The 16,159-nt window shown below is 40.1% G+C and overlaps 3 protein-coding genes across 5 annotated transcripts; 2 read left to right on the top strand and 1 right to left on the bottom strand.

Annotated features, from left to right (window-relative positions):
• The first annotated feature begins 3,512 nt into the window (after positions 1-3,512).
• LOC137740373 (glycosyltransferase family 92 protein RCOM_0530710-like) lies at positions 3,513-5,748 on the top strand. The gene is made up of 2 exons (XM_068480249.1): positions 3,513-3,862; positions 3,961-5,748. Exons 1-2 carry the CDS (start codon positions 3,712-3,714, stop codon positions 5,580-5,582), a joined length of 1,773 nt encoding a protein of 590 aa, XP_068336350.1. The 5' UTR covers positions 3,513-3,711; the 3' UTR covers positions 5,583-5,748.
• A 546-nt stretch (positions 5,749-6,294) lies between these two features.
• LOC137740374 (putative E3 ubiquitin-protein ligase RING1a) lies at positions 6,295-8,207 on the top strand. Its single transcript, XM_068480250.1, has 6 exons — positions 6,295-6,611; positions 6,694-6,779; positions 6,888-7,042; positions 7,157-7,206; positions 7,365-7,439; positions 7,545-8,207. The coding sequence occupies exons 1-6, from the start codon at positions 6,337-6,339 to the stop codon at positions 8,074-8,076; spliced, it is 1,173 nt and encodes a 390-aa protein (XP_068336351.1). The 5' UTR covers positions 6,295-6,336; the 3' UTR covers positions 8,077-8,207.
• A 612-nt stretch (positions 8,208-8,819) lies between these two features.
• Positions 8,820-15,976, bottom strand: LOC137738938 (uncharacterized). Of its 3 annotated transcripts, none has more exons than XM_068478403.1 (19): positions 15,822-15,976; positions 15,296-15,661; positions 14,910-15,158; positions 14,255-14,445; positions 13,998-14,169; positions 13,637-13,774; positions 13,380-13,569; positions 13,070-13,212; positions 12,443-12,619; positions 12,249-12,359; positions 11,913-12,032; positions 11,647-11,803; positions 11,296-11,459; positions 11,042-11,128; positions 10,620-10,948; positions 10,418-10,484; positions 10,153-10,292; positions 9,645-9,918; positions 8,820-9,529 (listed from the first exon to the last, which is right to left on the bottom strand). In XM_068478403.1, the coding sequence occupies exons 2-19, from the start codon at positions 15,590-15,592 to the stop codon at positions 9,197-9,199; spliced, it is 3,339 nt and encodes a 1,112-aa protein (XP_068334504.1). In that variant the 5' UTR covers positions 15,593-15,661; positions 15,822-15,976; the 3' UTR covers positions 8,820-9,196. The 3 variants fall into 3 exon arrangements, with proteins under 3 accessions (XP_068334504.1, XP_068334505.1, XP_068334507.1); XM_068478404.1 differs by having other exon boundaries at positions 9,645-9,894; XM_068478406.1 differs by lacking the exon at positions 8,820-9,529 and having other exon boundaries at positions 9,744-9,907.
• Between the last annotated feature and the right edge of the window lie 183 nt (positions 15,977-16,159).

Here is a 16,159-nt window from a genome sequence, read left to right as displayed (position 1 = left end):
TTGGAGATGCAGAGTCATCAGAAACATAAACATTTTGGGGCTGCGGGGCCGACGTCTGAGGCGTGGAAACATTATCTTGGTGTTCCAAGCATGACCATTCGTGATTGTCAAAGATCATATTGCATATTACAACCGGGGGTGTTGATCTCATATCGGAGAAGAGAGGATCTTGCATGTGTTTATAAGTAACTGGTTTATTCTTTATATGTTAATTGGTTTTATGGTAGAATTTCAAGTTTCTTCATGGTATTAGAGCACGTTAATTGTGTGAAGCCGAACAGTCACACGTGTTTCACATCAACCGATTTGTGTTGTTTACGTGTTAGGCTTAAAAACTTGTCACACGTGAGGTATGTGTTGAGAATATTAATTCCACAATGGACCTTGCGTGTTCTAATAAGTAATTGAGTTACTTCTATGTAGCCAACTAATTTTATATTGGAACCTCCACTTTCTTCAGGAAGTGTGTGAAAGATAAAAAATAAAAAAAAAAGTGTATGAATAGCATCAACTGTTGACAAATAATAATAGGGTTAGTTACCAAAACTTGAAAAAACAAAATACAAAGAACAAAGAAAAAGAAGGGGAAAAAGCCCTAGATTTGTTTTATTTGAATGCTGCAGGTACACATCTGCACGTCGACATTCCATGCCAAGGCCCTAGAGGTGCATGCAACTTTGAACTTCCCCAAATGGCACACAGCCTTTTGAAAAGAGTTGTGTTCATGTCTTGAGAATCTTTATACAACCTTACACCAACATTATAGAATTGCCTTGAGAAAATTTATCGTATCACTGCGTTGCATATGTTCATGTTTTGTTTCTTTCTCTCGCTCGTTATATGACAACGACTGAGAATCGAGAATGTCTATACAACCCTATATGTCCATATATATCTTCTTAGTTTTTCTAATATGAAGTAGAGGTTTGGATGGACAAATCGGAGTCCATGACATCGTTGTAGGCGAAAGAAGTCAAGAACAAAGATCTAGTAGCTGGTGACAAAACTGACGTCCAGTTAGAAGGCATCATCAAGTAGCAACGCTAGCTGCAGGAAAATAATATAAGTTGTGCCTAAGTTAAGTGGTCACCAACACCTACCAAGTAGTTCAAGTTGGCTCATTGGTGCTTTTGCTTTTGGTGCTGACAAAAAGATGAAAACAAATTTTAATCTTAATTAGCAAGTAAAAAAAGTGATTAAGAAAAAGACCAATGTGTCCAATTAGGGTGATGGAATTAATGTTGAGAAAGACTAAAAAGGTATCTTTGAATCGTAAGAAGAAGAAGGATAAGAATGACGAATGTTTGTCGGGGTATATACAAATACAACCAAGCTCTAAGACGATGCTTGTTTTGTTTCTACAGAAGAAATGCACACCTGCAGACAAAAAATCTCAAAGACAACTACGTAAATATATGATGATGAGTTCAAGGATCAATTGTTTCTTGAGAATTTAGCATCTTGTTTAGGTACAACTAACGTCCTTGTCACTAGTTACCTTCAAGTCTTGTCATTTTCGTCATAGTCAAATACTGAATCTTTTACAAGAAGAATGCAAACATCAGTAGTCTACGCATATATAAGTTGATTGTAAATGCTCATGTTTTGTGAGTTTCGCAAGCGTGAATAGTAAGTATCAGTCTATTTAGATCCTTGTTTATCGATGCTTAATAACCATGACTAACTAACGTCCTTGTCCTTGCATTTCACTATATAAGAATGTAGTAGTATTCAATGCCAATCAAGATCGAAAGTGGTGGAATGCTCGAAAGGATAGACTTTTCCTCTTCAGATTATTGCAACCCGGTTCTTCAGTTCGGTGGGCTGAATGAGATTGAATTGGCAGGGACATGTAATCTATGTATAATGATATGTTAGATAACTCACTCTATTTTGGATTCATAACTCATCATGTCCAGTCTTGTACATTTGATATTTTGACACAACAAACATGAGACTGGAGTCAAATTCATTTTAATTGATTACAACCTATCTCATCTAGCTTACTAAACAAGACCTTAATGTAACTTCAATAATAATATCGTTTGTAATCGTTGCCAATAAAGCTCAAACTGCAACCCATATTCTAGTTTCCAACCCAACTCAATTCGAACATCACTTGGGTGGGCTTCTTAATTTGATCAGCAGTCTTCAAAATAGTGGGGTTCCAGTTGGTCTAGGCCCTCTAAGATTGTATCAACTTGGGTTAGGCCGAACTGGCAAGATTGGGTCAAGTTGGCCTTCCCAAACTGCATGCATATACAGAGTGTCGTATCACGACCAGAAAAAATAAAGTAAAAACGCAATGTCGTATCCGTTTTGCTAAAGTATTTGGCAAAGGGGTAAGGTAATGATAATCAAAGCAAATATTAGTTGTTTGTCCCTTAATTATGTGCCACCTTTGTTGACAAAGTTTGCACCGATTGAAAACGACATGGACACGTGGCTACGTGGACAGAATATATACCTTCACTTTTTCTTTTTCTTTTTTGCCCCTTGGTAGAAATAGGAGGTAAGCAGATAATTTAGATAATCCGTGCCTCCCTTTGTGGCTTTTAAGATTATAATGATAACAAAGTTTAATTCGCCCTCAGAAGGTGGTCAAGCTTCATGTAAAGAATTTAAGAAAAAGTATGGAATACTGGGAGTTAGCGGAAGAGTTGATTCAAAATTGAGCGTAATAACGTTCTACAATTTATATAACCGATTTTCTTAATGGGATAAATCTTAATTGTTATTGTTGTGTTGTTGCAGGTGGTCTAACCAAACTCACAAAAATCTGGACCTTTCAATCACATCCAACCCTATCTTGGTCTTATCTTTGTGAGCAAGTTGCATTATACGGCAACTCAATCTAAGATTCACTCAAGAGACAAGAGTGAGTAAGATAATGATTTCGAAATTACCTTTCGTACAATAAAATAACGAAATTCATGTAATTTTCAACTACATTGTTCGCTCTTATTATGATCTACGGATGCATTATTTTACGCAAATTAGTAAATTCACTTAATTGTGTGATAATTGCATTAAAAAGGAAAATTTTAACGAAAAGCTCTCGGTATTGATTACTTTAAAGAAAAATCACATTTTTACACTAAAAAGTCAATCATTTTACCCTCCCTTTTGTCTTTATAGTTAAAATTCAAAAAATTTCAAACCATTTTTAATAATTTTTCTTTAAAAAAAAATCCTCAGACCTTATGATAATGTTCTTGTTTTGTGAAGAATTATTTAGTAGATTTTGTTCTGACAATAACTGTTCAAAGATAATGATTTTGTTTTCTCATTTAATTCGCATACGCACCATGCACAAAGAGAGCAACCAAAGTGACATGTTAACGGCCGCACAAATAAACCAACTCTGAACGGTCGTTAAGTCTTTCTCTCTCCCGTCAAAGTCGTACCACCCCCCGTTTCCCACTCTCTCTCTCTCTCTCTCTTTCTCTCTCTCTCTCTCCTCCTCTTCTTTTCCGACCCTTTCTCTCTCTCTCTCTCTCTCTCTATCTGAGATTCTGAGTACAGAAACAAAACAAAACAAAACAAAAGTGATTAATTAAGATTGATCCAAGAAGAAAATCCAGTAATTAAGTACGTATCTTATGAATGAAAAGAAACAGTACAAGTACCACCCGAAAAGCAGTTTCCTCCTCCTGGGTTGCTTCTCTCCTCCCCCAGAGGCTTCCATAGCCGCGGCGGCGGGCCCAAGTTATGAAGGGACCCAAGGGTTTTGGCCGTAAGAAGAGACCCCCGCGCGACATCGTTTCCTGGAACACCTTGTTCTGGTGCACCCTTTTTGTCGTCATCAACTGCGCCCTCTTCTCCGGCTTCACCTTCTCCACTTTCCGCTTCCTCTTCGGCAGTAAGTAATTATATTATATTTTATTATTATTATTTAATTCAATTATTTTTCATTTAACTGAAATTTTGATCGGTTAATTCATGTGTACGGACGTGCAGAAACGTTTCAACCGGTACTGCTGCTAACATGGCCAGCTCCACCGAACAAAACCGTTTCCGTTCGAGAAGTCGTTATGTTTCCCGATCAGGCGCTCGTTTTCCTAAACTACCCTCCCGCCGCCCGCTTATTTACCAAAGACGACCTCCACTGCGTCTACTTCTTAGCCAACGAGTCCTCCTCCCAGCCCCGGTTCACTCAGCCCCCGGTTGACATCGACGGGGACGATCGCCACAATCAGATCGTGCGGTGCCCGCTCCAGCCACGTGGTTTAACCGTTTCTGTTACGTTGAGACCAGACGACGACGTCCCGGCGGTTCCCTCGTACAGCTGGGACTGGCTCGCCTACGACGCCCTCGTCGACCGCGACGACACCACGATCGTGTTCGTGAAGGGCCTCAATCTACGGCGGGAAAGAGTTTCCAACGCCACCAAATTCGAGTGCGTCTACGGCTGGGATTTCAGGACCACCAGATATTTACTGAGAGCCGACGTCGTTTCGATCGCTCAGGAGATCGTGCGGTGCAGAACCCCCATAAGCGTGTTGAATTTTCCACGTGGCGTCAATAATTCAGTCAAGGTCTCCGTTCGAGTGAAAGGTGGTGGAGGAATATTACCCTCCATAGCCCGCCCCGGGCTCCGAACCGTACTCGCCAACCCGCCCCGGCGGAAGCGGCACGAGATGTGTTTGTGCTCCATGGTTCGAAATCAGGGTCGGTTTTTGAAGGAATGGGTCATGTACCACGCCCGAATGGGAGTTCAACGGTGGTTTTTGTACGACAACAACAGCGACGACGACTCTGATATCGTAATTGAGTGGCTACGACAAGCAAATTACAACGTCACAAGACACGTATGGCCTTGGATCAAGACCCAGGAAGCCGGGTTCGCCCATTGCGCCCTACGAGCCCGTGAGACATGCCAATGGGTCGGATTCATAGACGTGGACGAGTTCTTCCACATGCCTTCGGGGCTCTTGATCCACGACGTGCTTCGCAATCAGTCCAATTACGGTTACGTTGGAGAGATCCGAGCCTCATGCTACAGTTTTGGGCCTTCCGGCCTCAAACAACTCCCGACACAAGGTGTAGCGGTGGGTTACACGTGTCGGATTGGCGGCCCTGAGAGGCACAAGAGTATTGTGAGGCCGGAGGCCCTAAACTCAACGTTGATCAACGTGGTGCATCATTTTCATCTTAGAGACGGGTTTGAGGCTGTGAATGTTGATATGGGGGTGATGGTTATCAATCACTACAAGTACCAAGTGTGGGAAGTGTTTAAGGAGAAGTTTTACAGGAGGGTGGCGACTTACGTGGCTGATTGGCAGGAGGAACAGAATGTGGGGTCCAAGGATCGGGCCCCGGGATTGGGGACGAGAGCCGTGGAGCCACCGGATTGGTCACATAGATTCTGCGAGGTTAAGGACACCGGGCTCAGAGATCGAGTGTTGCAGGATTTTGTCGATCCGCGCACCCGTCTTTTGCCGTGGCAAGAGGAGGATGATGAAGTTCGAGTGGAGGGACAATTTCAACAACACCGACACCAAGAACAACAGGAACAACGAAGGTTAAAGAGCATGATGAGAAGGAGAAGAGCGAGGATAAAGCAGAGAGTTTTGTTTTGAGTTTTTGTAGAGAAATGGTAATTAAGTAGGTGGGTTAATTAGTTTGTGCATTACTATCTAGAGAGGATTAATTATACAATTTAGAGATGAGGATATTGTGCAATATGGTATCTTCTAAGTGTATCTTTACATATATAATTTTTTTCTACGTGGAAATATTGATGAACCATAATCTTGTACACATCAAAGATCATACACATTCAATTTCAAATCTCTTAGTCCCAACTTCTCGTTATGGATTGAATTTCATTAGTCAAATTGTTCTTGTAAATTTGATTTCATTCTTGAAAAATTTGATCTTAAAATTTAGATTTTTCGCTTAAAATCTCCCTTTTAAGACCTGTTTTAATATATTTTTTTTTCTTCATGTTTCACATCATTTAAACCTTATTTGAAGAATTTTAATTTACTAGCTAAGTGTAACTGTCACACTGTCACGTGATATTACTAATTAACTTATATCGTAACATGTTGATATAGATATAATGAAATACCCCAAACTCATAACATATCAACTATATCGTCTACTCATATTACAACACGTGAATTAATTCTTACACAATTTTCAAAGCTGGATCAATAGCCGTTGGAAATTTAAAAAACAAAATGCGATTCAAATATTTGACCGTTAGCAAAAGACCAAAATCCGTCGACACGCCACTTTCCTTTTGCGCTCTTTTGCTCGTTAGCCTCTTTCTTTCCAGGATTTCGTTTCTTCCCTTTCCCTTCGGTCCATCCAAAGACACAACCAAAAATGGCGAGGAAAGAAGAAGAGCCGAAACAGAGTCCGATAAACCCGAAAAACCAGCAAAGAAAATCAGGCCCAGTTGAAGTCGAAACCAATGGCACCAGCGGCAATGCTATTATATTCAGCCCCAGATTCAAATCCGTGGCCGCCATGGCCGGTTGGGACGAAGAGAGCCTTCTAATTGCAAGCCTGGTGGTTGATGATACGCCGGACAGAGATTTTAAACACAAGAAACGCTCCGTCTTGGGCTCCAAGACCCCACCCACCAATTCATCAAGAAGGTATGAAATAATTATGGTATTATTAGTGTTTTTTTTTTCTTTTTTGTATGAGATTTAATTTTGAATGTGATTCATGTTTTAGAAAGCGCAGAGCTCAGAGAAGGAGCCCGATTTCAATCCCTGTAGCTGTTCTTGATCTTGATGATGCAGAAGAAACTGCAAGGGACGGTACTGATTTTCTCTATTTGATCTGTTGGGTACTTGGGTTATGGAAATCCTGGAATTTTGTCTGAAATTTTTATATGAAATCTTGTGGGTAATATTTTTGGTTTGCAGAGACGGAGAAAGAGAAGAAGATGAAGCAGAAAATTGCTGCGAATAAAGAGAAGGAAACGAGAGAAGATAAAATGGCTGAGAGCTCTGGTGGTTCTTGCCCGCCAAGGTCGGAACTTCCTTGCTTGGATAAGCTCAGGGAAGAACTTTCTTGCGCTGTAAGAACCTTCTAACCTGCCTGCCTAGTTAGCAGTTAGAACTTTGACGTACTCGATCAAACGGGTTTCGTTGAATTTTGTTTTCTAACGTAGTGGGTCTGATGTTCTTGGCAGATCTGCTTGGAGATTTGCTTTGAACCAAGTACTACTCCTTGTGGCCACAGGTAATTTCGAAACCAACAAAGCACATCTTAAACTTTGTGTTTATCGATCTTATTGCCATTCGATGAGCCAAATGAGGGCTTGGACGATTGAATCACATGCCGCTTGACTTCGAATAGCCGATCAATTTATCCTGATTTGTACAACTGTTTGATTGTAGTTTCTGTAAGAAATGCTTACGGTCCGCCGCTGATAAATGTGGGAAGAGGTGCCCCAAGTGCAGGCAGCTAATCAGGTAGGTTTCTGACATAGTTCCAAGCTAATTGGTTAATTAATCGGCTAATGCTCAATGCTGCAATGTGCTTTTTGGATTTATCTCTATCTTGCTTGATATTTGCAGCAATAGTAGATCCTGCACCGTCAACACGGTTCTTTGGAACACGATACAGCTTCTGTTTCCGCAAGAAGTTGAAGCAAGGAAAGCTGTTGGAGCCTCAAATGGTAGAGAAACTGCTCGTCAAAGCCCCGGAAAGGCTGTGTATAACACAAGGAATGTTCAAAGTAGAAGGGCATCGGGGGTATCAAGCAGCAGCAGCAGCAGAGAAATGACCATGAGGAGAAGACGGGTGATATTAACCCAAGATGAAGAGGACGAACCTGAGCATCGGAACCCAGAACAAGGCGCTGATAGAAGTATTCGGTTTATAAGGGCATCAAGCGGAGAGATGAATGTGAGGAGTAGTAGTAGAAGGACCCCAAGCCAAGACGAGGATGCTGCATTGGCTCTAAGATTGCAGAGAGAGGAGTTTATGGACGCTTTTAGGGGAACCCCTGATGAATCCAGTAGTTCTTGGATTTCTTCGGCGAGAGCAAACATGAGAGCCATGGCATCCAGAGCTACTAACCACCGTCTTACCCGACATATGTTGTAGTCTAGCTTCTCTTTCGGTTTCAAATTTTCCATTTCCGGTGACACTACTGACTGGTAGTCTAGTAATTGTAGTCGTTTAGCTGCCCTTGCTCTGTAAACTAACTTCGGTTGCTGTTGCTTGAATGAAACACTTGCTGCTCTCAACATCTGTTGCATTGTGTTTAACAAGTCTTACAAATTAACCACCGTTCTTGGTTATTCCTATTCGATTGGTAAAAAAAAAGAGAATTCTTGGTTTAGTTCTCCATCTTAATGACAGAAAAAAGGATTGATCAAATTCTGTCGAGTCTGACTCGTAGTGATCATTTATCAAAGAATGATTTTGGTTATCAAATGATTGAACAACCGGGAACAATTTAGTTACGATACTTAGTTGACATTCGTAAAAGTATGTAATGAATTATGAGTTCAATACATCCTGTTTAGCAAAAAGACATGTATGTCCTACATTCAGCGTCAATGTTTTTTCTATGTGCGAGTGCGATCGTGTGCTCATTGAAAGGGTACAGCACAATCCATTCCAAATGAAACTCTTGTACCAGTCCGGTAGACAGTTTTTCTCTCCAGTGCATGAAGGGAAAACCCTTCGGCCCTATACCACTCTACTTTTGTGTTCGATTTCGGCACATTGGGGCCGAACATAAAAACCAATTCCGAAACATTTAAATTCAGAAAACAAAAAGTTCACTGGTTTGTTCCCCCAAATATTGAGATTGCACATACATTCCAACATAAGTCGCGAACTAAATTAGTCAAATACAACAACAAATTCGAATGTTCATTTCCCAATCTTTGTTTTCTACCAGTAACACAATACACAGGTCAAGCCAATAAAACAGTACGGCAAACTACCCCGACGGGAAAAGAAAAACCACCCTGACGGAAAAAAAAGGCGGCAACTCATAAATGTCACGCTGCAAAATTTTCGCTTCATATTACGTGTTACACCAGTGGACAGGGTCGCTTGCTTGCGTGTGACGATTCTGATTTCAAAACTGTTGATACTGGAGTCATGCGCAGAACGCATCCCACTCTCGTAGACAAAGTACTCATAACCTGTATTTGTACAAGGAACCTTACGGAAGATTTGGCCGCTCAGTAAATGCGTGTTTCTGGCGAAGTTAGTGCCTGTGGGAGTGCTTTCGGCTAACAAAATGGGGCTCTCCCTTTTCTCTGTTCCGATTTTGTAAGATCGTCAAAGCACAGCAAGTAAAGCCTATAGCAGCCATACCATAAAATGCTCTGTATGGAGCCAAGGCCAGGGAAGAGATATAGGAATAGTATCCAGCCAGCAGGTACAGAAAATTCAGCCTCACTTCACAGTTTCGGAAGCCAGGGAAAGATACCAAGAAGGAACTGGACTCGGGCTTTGCGGTGAAGATTCCATGAAGGATCACACCTGTGCAAAGAAATGAATCCAAGAGCCATGGGAAGCTATGACCCATCCCTATTCTCTGCAACGGGAAAAAAAAAAATGTACTTTTGTTAAAAGCCAGCTCGCGTACACGAAGAACAAAAAAGGCATAGAAGGTTTGAAATCTAAACATATTCATATTTGGATTACTGTACCTGAAACCAGGCGACAAGTGACGGGACAAACATGAGTGCTGCAGCAAGATGCAAAATAAACAGCCCATGCCGATGATGGAATAACTCTAACTGTGTTTCACCAAAACTTTTCGAAGAGTTTGGACTGTTGGAGCAGCAATCTTCAGAATGAATATTCTGGTTTGATATACCATCACTTTTGGATGGAAGTTGGCAGGACCGGTCATTGTCTTCTTTTTTACAGTCCAATAATTCATGTCTTCGTGCATGACTGCGAAATGAAGCTGTCAAAAAACTGTTACACAGACATAAAGCAACTCTTAGGATCTTTTTTATCACACCTACGCTGAAGGTAATATGACACAAGAAGCTTTACATATTATTTATCAACAAGCAAGTCAGCACCGAGGACTAATAAATATTAAAAATACTAAAAGCCACATTAAATTCACATGCAATTGGACAGCAAGTGCATGGCTTTTGTGCACAATTCCTACAAAAATCCATCTGAAACAAAGTGAGGACATACCTGCAAAGTGCACTGTGACAGCTCAAAGCATCGAAGAACAAGATTATAAATAGACCGAACGCTGCATGAACCAAGCACGCCAGAGTAATTGCAACAAGTGCTGTAACGAATACTGGATTGGCTCTTAAAACCCTTACCACCTGTCCATGAAAAACCCATGTGAAAGTGAATGAGCCAACTTGCCAACCTTTTCCCATAGTAAATGAAGGAAATAAAGATACCTGAGCTAGTAATGATTACATTTATACCACAGGATAAGATATACCTTCAATGAAAAGAAACCCGAAGAAAGATTAATAAACCGGTGAACACTTTTTTCCCCCAACTGAAACCTGCAACAGACTAATTCTTGTCATTCAGCACAAAAAACAGAGAACATGCATATATGCACTGGCTGAGAATACTCAAGCTAGTTGATTTTCAAGTCATGGAAAGTAAATAAAGAGTGGTCAAAAGAGCCTACTGACCTTGTCTTGATGAAAACATGTACAACAGCGGCCGCATAGAAGATGAGTTGGGATATCAAAATCAGAATTATTACGAAGCCATTAGCAAGTAAATAACAAGTCAACGAGATGATGGTGAAGCTAGAAAATGAAGGAAATGGTTGAGAAATAAAAAAGGAGAGGGAAAAAGAAAGCAAGATCGGGGCAATGGCAAGGTAGGGAAATGGCAATGGGATTCTCAGATTAAATTCCACAGCCGTAAGAATCGAAGGTATGTGCTGGTCAAGATCCCACGTACATATTTGCTGCATTAGTGCAAAAAAGATAACAACAAGGGAGAAACCAGCAATCTGCAAGAGAGCATCAATAAACTAAATAAGAAGCATGCCTCTTTCTTTATTAAGAAGTATTAAACAATGAGAGAGAAAGTTGAAAATCATTACCTGTGAATTATATAAAAGCAAGAACCTACTGGCAACTGCAGTTACAGGAACAGTCATGGAACTTCTATATGAACAATGTGGATCTACCTGAACAGAAGCAGAGGTAGACAAACATAAACACCTTCGATTTTAACAAACGATTGGAATAAATCATTAGAATCCCCCTATTTTTGGCCTGAATAGAATCCGTAAGTTATAAATTTCTTGTGCCATATTATATTATAATAATAATGAAAATTTAGGTGACTTCTTACCAGCAACATAACAGAGGTTTTCTCGGAACTTTGAGGTGAACTCCATAGTGCTGGTGAAGAATCAACAACAATTTTCTCACTGTACATATTTGGGAATATGTGGAGACCTGACGTGTGATCCCAGGCAAATGCTATAGGAGGAAAACAGCGAAGCTTACAGAGCTCTGTTGTACCAAGAAAGAACTAGCTTAGCCAAAAAGATAAGAGAAAAAAATACTAGGTTCAATATTGTGCAAGAATGTCAACAGATTACAACTATTTTTTTCATTGATAATGTTTTACATTAATCCATGACAACAAATAGAACCAAAAAACATAAAATGAAAAACTACTATTTATATAAATCCTTACTGCTATTATCTTCATCTCCAGCCTGTTCGTCTGGAAGTCCAGAATTCTTTATCCCACAGCCTGCAGCCTTCAAAGAGAACATGACAGGCAGAAGGCCCAAGCTCGTGGTAAATGACAGATTCAGAGCAAGAGGATGATCCTCCTTCAAAGACATTTCCTGCATTGAACCCAAGTCATGCACGGTTAAAATTAAACCATTCGAATTGAGTTTGAAGTTTCAACAATTTTAAATATTCCATAATAAAGTAGCATCTAGAGATATTAACCTTATAAGAATAACTAGGTATCGGCATAGACCAAGGGGAGAACTCTCGTTCCCCTTCCTCTGGATTAAAAAACTGCCCGACAGCCATGGAAACTGCTGGTGGAGGTCTGCCTGAAATAGTCTGATCAATAGACTGTCAACATTTTACTAGAGAGTGGAAGTATTATTCAACATAAGCCAAACTAACTAGTTCAAATTCAAATCTTTTTTCATTTAAAAAACCATGAAAAGGACAGAAGAGAAAGACAAAGGGAGATGACAGCCAGTTCACCTAAGCAAAGCCTACTACAATGACATAAGGAGCAAACCAACCATCAACAATGAAGGGAAACAATACCGGACGAGGTGCAACTGAGATGGTCAGGAATCTGAAACCACGCATGTCCTCAGGTCCCAAGCGAAATATAGCCGAAGGAGAAGCTTGCTCTGTCTGGCTTCCAGGTTCAATCTAATAAGACAGAGCATATCCACAAATAAGAGAATGCAACAATTATCCCATTAAAACATGGTCATGAATGCAAAACTCAGTACCTGTGTTGGTGCTGGTCCTGATGGAATGCGCACCATCCTTGATGTCACATCGAGGATTCTTATACAAATAGGCAATTCTGAAGTTGAGTTTCTTTTTTCTGGCCACAGATGGAGTCTAACCCCAGAACACGGAGCAAGGTTTGTCACGAACATGAAGTGGCTTCTTCCATTTGACCCCTGCACGTATTGATTAAAGTCTGAGCACTATCAGATATTGGAAATTCAAAAAATAAAAGAAAATTAACAAATTCTATCTGCATGACAAGAACAAGTGGAAAGGAAAAAGAATATATCACGGTCCAGTATTATTTTGTAATGCATCAAAAGTATTTTTCCCCAGTCATATTCATGCAAACACAGTGTAAATTAAATTGGTGTACACATCATTTCTATGTCAATGAAATTGTACATGCACAAGATACAACAAACTAATTTCCAGATCATGTTTTTTAAATGAAAACAACTAAAGAACCTAGCTTGGAAAGGTTGATGAAAAAGTAAAAGAGGGGGCTGAGAAAAAAGGAGATTAAGAACAATCAGGACAAAGTATCTAACTCAGCAATAAGCTTGAAATTAAGTTCATAATGATTTCAGTATTGAGTAGATGGAAAATTTGCTGATGCTAACCAATTTTTGTATGTCTAACCACCGTCTTCGACCATCCATAGCTAAAACAGTGACGGTGGTCGTCTGAATGTATAGGTCCCTCTCAAGGCCATCATCACTCCAATGAACATTGCTAGGACATGCAGTGGAAGTGTACAGTGATTCTGCAATCATATTACACATGCCATTCAGTGATATAACATCATGACTACTTTCTCTCTTTATGTGTCAACATTGCTAAAATAGCTATAAAAACAGATTCAAGACTTTAGCAAACTATAAAGAGGAATACAATGGATTTATCCAAACAAACAATGTGACAATACAGTACCAGTTTTATCTTTTACGTCTCTAGTAGGAATGTGTATTGACTGCTGAGATAAGTGTGATTGCATCCTCCAATCGAAACTCTGAGGTATCCCACTACGAAGCATTTTTGAGAATATCGCTGTTCTTATTCGAGTGTCAGAAAATGGCTGGCCTGTCCCGGAGTCTACCAAACTAAGGAGGGTGTGCGCTAACTAGATAAGAGCATGTGTTAAGAACTGTTTTTATGATAATTAAATCTGGGTTCAATTAGTCACTTACTTGGATAACTAATTGATTACACCATAAAATAGCTTGATGTTCCATTGACAACCACACATTTCTCATGCCCGTACTACTGATCACAAAGCCATGAGTGGGAGGCACAATGCCATCAAGGGATTCTGACTTGGATCTTACCTAAAGACAAAAAACAAGAGTAACAGCAGCCACAGAGTCAAGGCACATAGCAAGAACTTATAGTACCACAAACACAAAATACTTATATAGTATACACCGATGTGTACGTACAAATGAAGTTTGAGAAAAAACTACCGAGAACCCCCATAGTGACACAAAATTATAAAACCCCGTCTCCCCAAAAATTATATAACACAGGAAAATACGAAAAATATGTATTTACCTGATAATCATTATAACCACCAGAAATGGATATAACAACAACATGGGAGAGAACAGGACCAGACACGTGATGTCCTGCTCTAGTTGTTTGGACCTCATATCCCTTTCTCCATTCATCATTAACACGTTCAAAGTAGTGACCCAAGGAAGGCTGCAATGCCACAGGAGGGTATCTGAACGAAATAGGTACATTTCATCAAACACTAATTCATGCATTCACTTTGACAATGAGAGTTATCATAGAAGCTAAAAACTCACTGGTGGGGGCTGGAGAGAGTAACAATTGTTTCAACTGCTGATTTCCTCAAACGGTGATGGATAACTGCAGCTCTAGCAACAAAACCACCCATAGAGTGACCAACCAATATCACACTTTTTGGAGAACTCCCAGAGGTTGCAGCACCTTCTCTTTGTCTAGCCTTATAAGATTCTTTGTATTGATCCAAAATCTGCACACAAGATTGTATGTTAAACATCTCTTATAAACTAAAAGAATGTGAGAAAACTGATAAACTACAACATGACCAAGAAAAGAGTGTCAACAGGGGAGAAGAATTGACAAGATGGTTTGGTTATGTGTTGTAACGTCTTTTTTTACCGGCGCATTAAATTATTGTTGACAGTTTCTGTGACCCCGCATAATTTGGATGGGACTGGATCATGTCAAGGATGAAGACAAGCATTCGGACTATTTGAAATGTGAAATTCCAATATAAGTAGTTATATTACTGAACACATTCTGTTGAACGTAGAGAAGTGCATGTAATATTTGTGTCATTTACTCCTTCATAACACTTCCTCGTAATGCAATATTAAGAAAGTGTAATACGATCTCAAAGACATGTTTACCATGCATAAAAAAGTTTCATCTTCGTATGCAATTAGAAGAAAATAATGAGAGTTCGAGACAGACCCTGTGAATGGAGTTGACAACATATTCAGCATGTTCTTCAAGAATAGCACTATCCATAGCAGAATGTTCCCCTTCGAGATCCACCGTGAACCAGTCCAACCTGGAATCATACTGGTTGCGCAACTTAAAGGAAGTCACATCAATATCCTCCCCTCCCTCTTCAGGAGTTAAGTAAGCATCCTGATAATATGTACGCTCTAGGGGCCCCGCTTGATATCCCCTATCAGATTCTGCTGCAAGTGACCGAACCTACAAAAACCGAAAATTCAGAACAAACACAAAAGCCAACATTCCATTGTCATAAAGACACAAACTTTCCAAAAAAAATTGCCAATAAAACACGAAGAGCGAGCATTTCAACAAAAACCCAGCTCCCATTTCCTCACCTGCTTGTAGCTGCCGCCATTTCCCGGAATAAAAAGCACGGGAACGCCGCTCAGCTTCTTCAGATGCTCCTCGAAATCGATCTTCTTCCATCCTTCGTGGTACAAATACAAGCTATATTTCGCAGGCGAAACGGGAGTCGTGGTAGGGATGGGAACATAAGTGGGATACATGTACGTCATGATGCATCCATTGGAGACAGGCTTCAACAAATCATATAAACCCGCGAAACAAACACACAAGAGGAAGGCGACGAGCAGTGCTACTCTGGATTGGGCTTTAAATCCTTGCAGTTGCATTGTGAAAGCGGGAAATTGCGGCTCGATTAATTAATCTCCGCATTCACCCACAATTTAATGACTAATTTCCTGTAAAAACAAATTAATTAGCAAACTAATTGAGAGGAAGAAAGCATTAAATTGAACTGAAATTTCCATAATAATTTTTAAAAAGAGAGAGAGAGATCCGTTACAGAAATTTAGTTAAAAAAAGAGAGGGAAAGAAGAAGGTGGATTGGAAAGTGCTTACGAGTGAGGCGATAGATCTGGGAGGAGGAGCTGAAGAGCTACGGCGAGGGGTCACCGGATCGGAGATTTGAGCTGGTGGAGCTCGGAATTCAGATTTTCGAGCGAGAGAGAGAGAGGACAACACTCGCAATCTCCGACACTGCTGGCCAAAATAGAAAGCAACAGACAAGGAGAGAGCGCAACAGCTTTTACGGGTCGGATCGGGTGGAAAAGTCGGATTTTTTGCCAGGAAAAGTTAATGGGTAAAGTCTGAAGTTATGGAGATTAATCTAAAAAGTAAACAATATAAATAAATAAAATAAAAACTAACGAGAGGTTTAAAAAAAATTAATTTTAATA

This window comes from Pyrus communis, chromosome 7, assembly GCF_963583255.1.
Source record: "Pyrus communis chromosome 7, drPyrComm1.1, whole genome shotgun sequence".
Lineage (NCBI taxonomy): Eukaryota > Viridiplantae > Streptophyta > Magnoliopsida > Rosales > Rosaceae > Pyrus > Pyrus communis.
The sequence above is the reverse complement of the archived record's forward strand: the minus strand, read 5'-3'. Positions and strand labels throughout refer to the sequence as shown.

What these genes read in the sequence shown, in the direction of transcription:
- LOC137740373 (XM_068480249.1), top strand. Translation starts at nt 3,712, where the DNA reads ATGAAGGGACCCAAGGGTTTTGGCCGTAAGAAGAGACCCCCGCGCGAC. An exon ending in TTTCCGCTTCCTCTTCGGCA is followed by an intron (nt 3,863 to 3,960) that starts GTAAGTAATTAT and finishes ACGGACGTGCAG; the next exon opens with AAACGTTTCAACCGGTACTG.
- LOC137740374 (XM_068480250.1), top strand. Translation starts at nt 6,337, where the DNA reads ATGGCGAGGAAAGAAGAAGAGCCGAAACAGAGTCCGATAAACCCGAAA. An exon ending in CCCACCAATTCATCAAGAAG is followed by an intron (nt 6,612 to 6,693) that starts GTATGAAATAAT and finishes TTCATGTTTTAG; the next exon opens with AAAGCGCAGAGCTCAGAGAA. An exon ending in GGGAAGAACTTTCTTGCGCT is followed by an intron (nt 7,043 to 7,156) that starts GTAAGAACCTTC and finishes TGTTCTTGGCAG; the next exon opens with ATCTGCTTGGAGATTTGCTT.
- LOC137738938 (XM_068478403.1), bottom strand. Translation starts at nt 15,592, where the DNA reads ATGCAACTGCAAGGATTTAAAGCCCAATCCAGAGTAGCACTGCTCGTC. An exon ending in GTGGTTATAATGATTATCAG is followed by an intron (nt 13,775 to 13,997) that starts GTAAATACATAT and finishes TTTTGTCTTTAG; the next exon opens with GTAAGATCCAAGTCAGAATC. An exon ending in TCTCAGTTGCACCTCGTCCG is followed by an intron (nt 12,033 to 12,248) that starts GTATTGTTTCCC and finishes TCTATTGATCAG; the next exon opens with ACTATTTCAGGCAGACCTCC.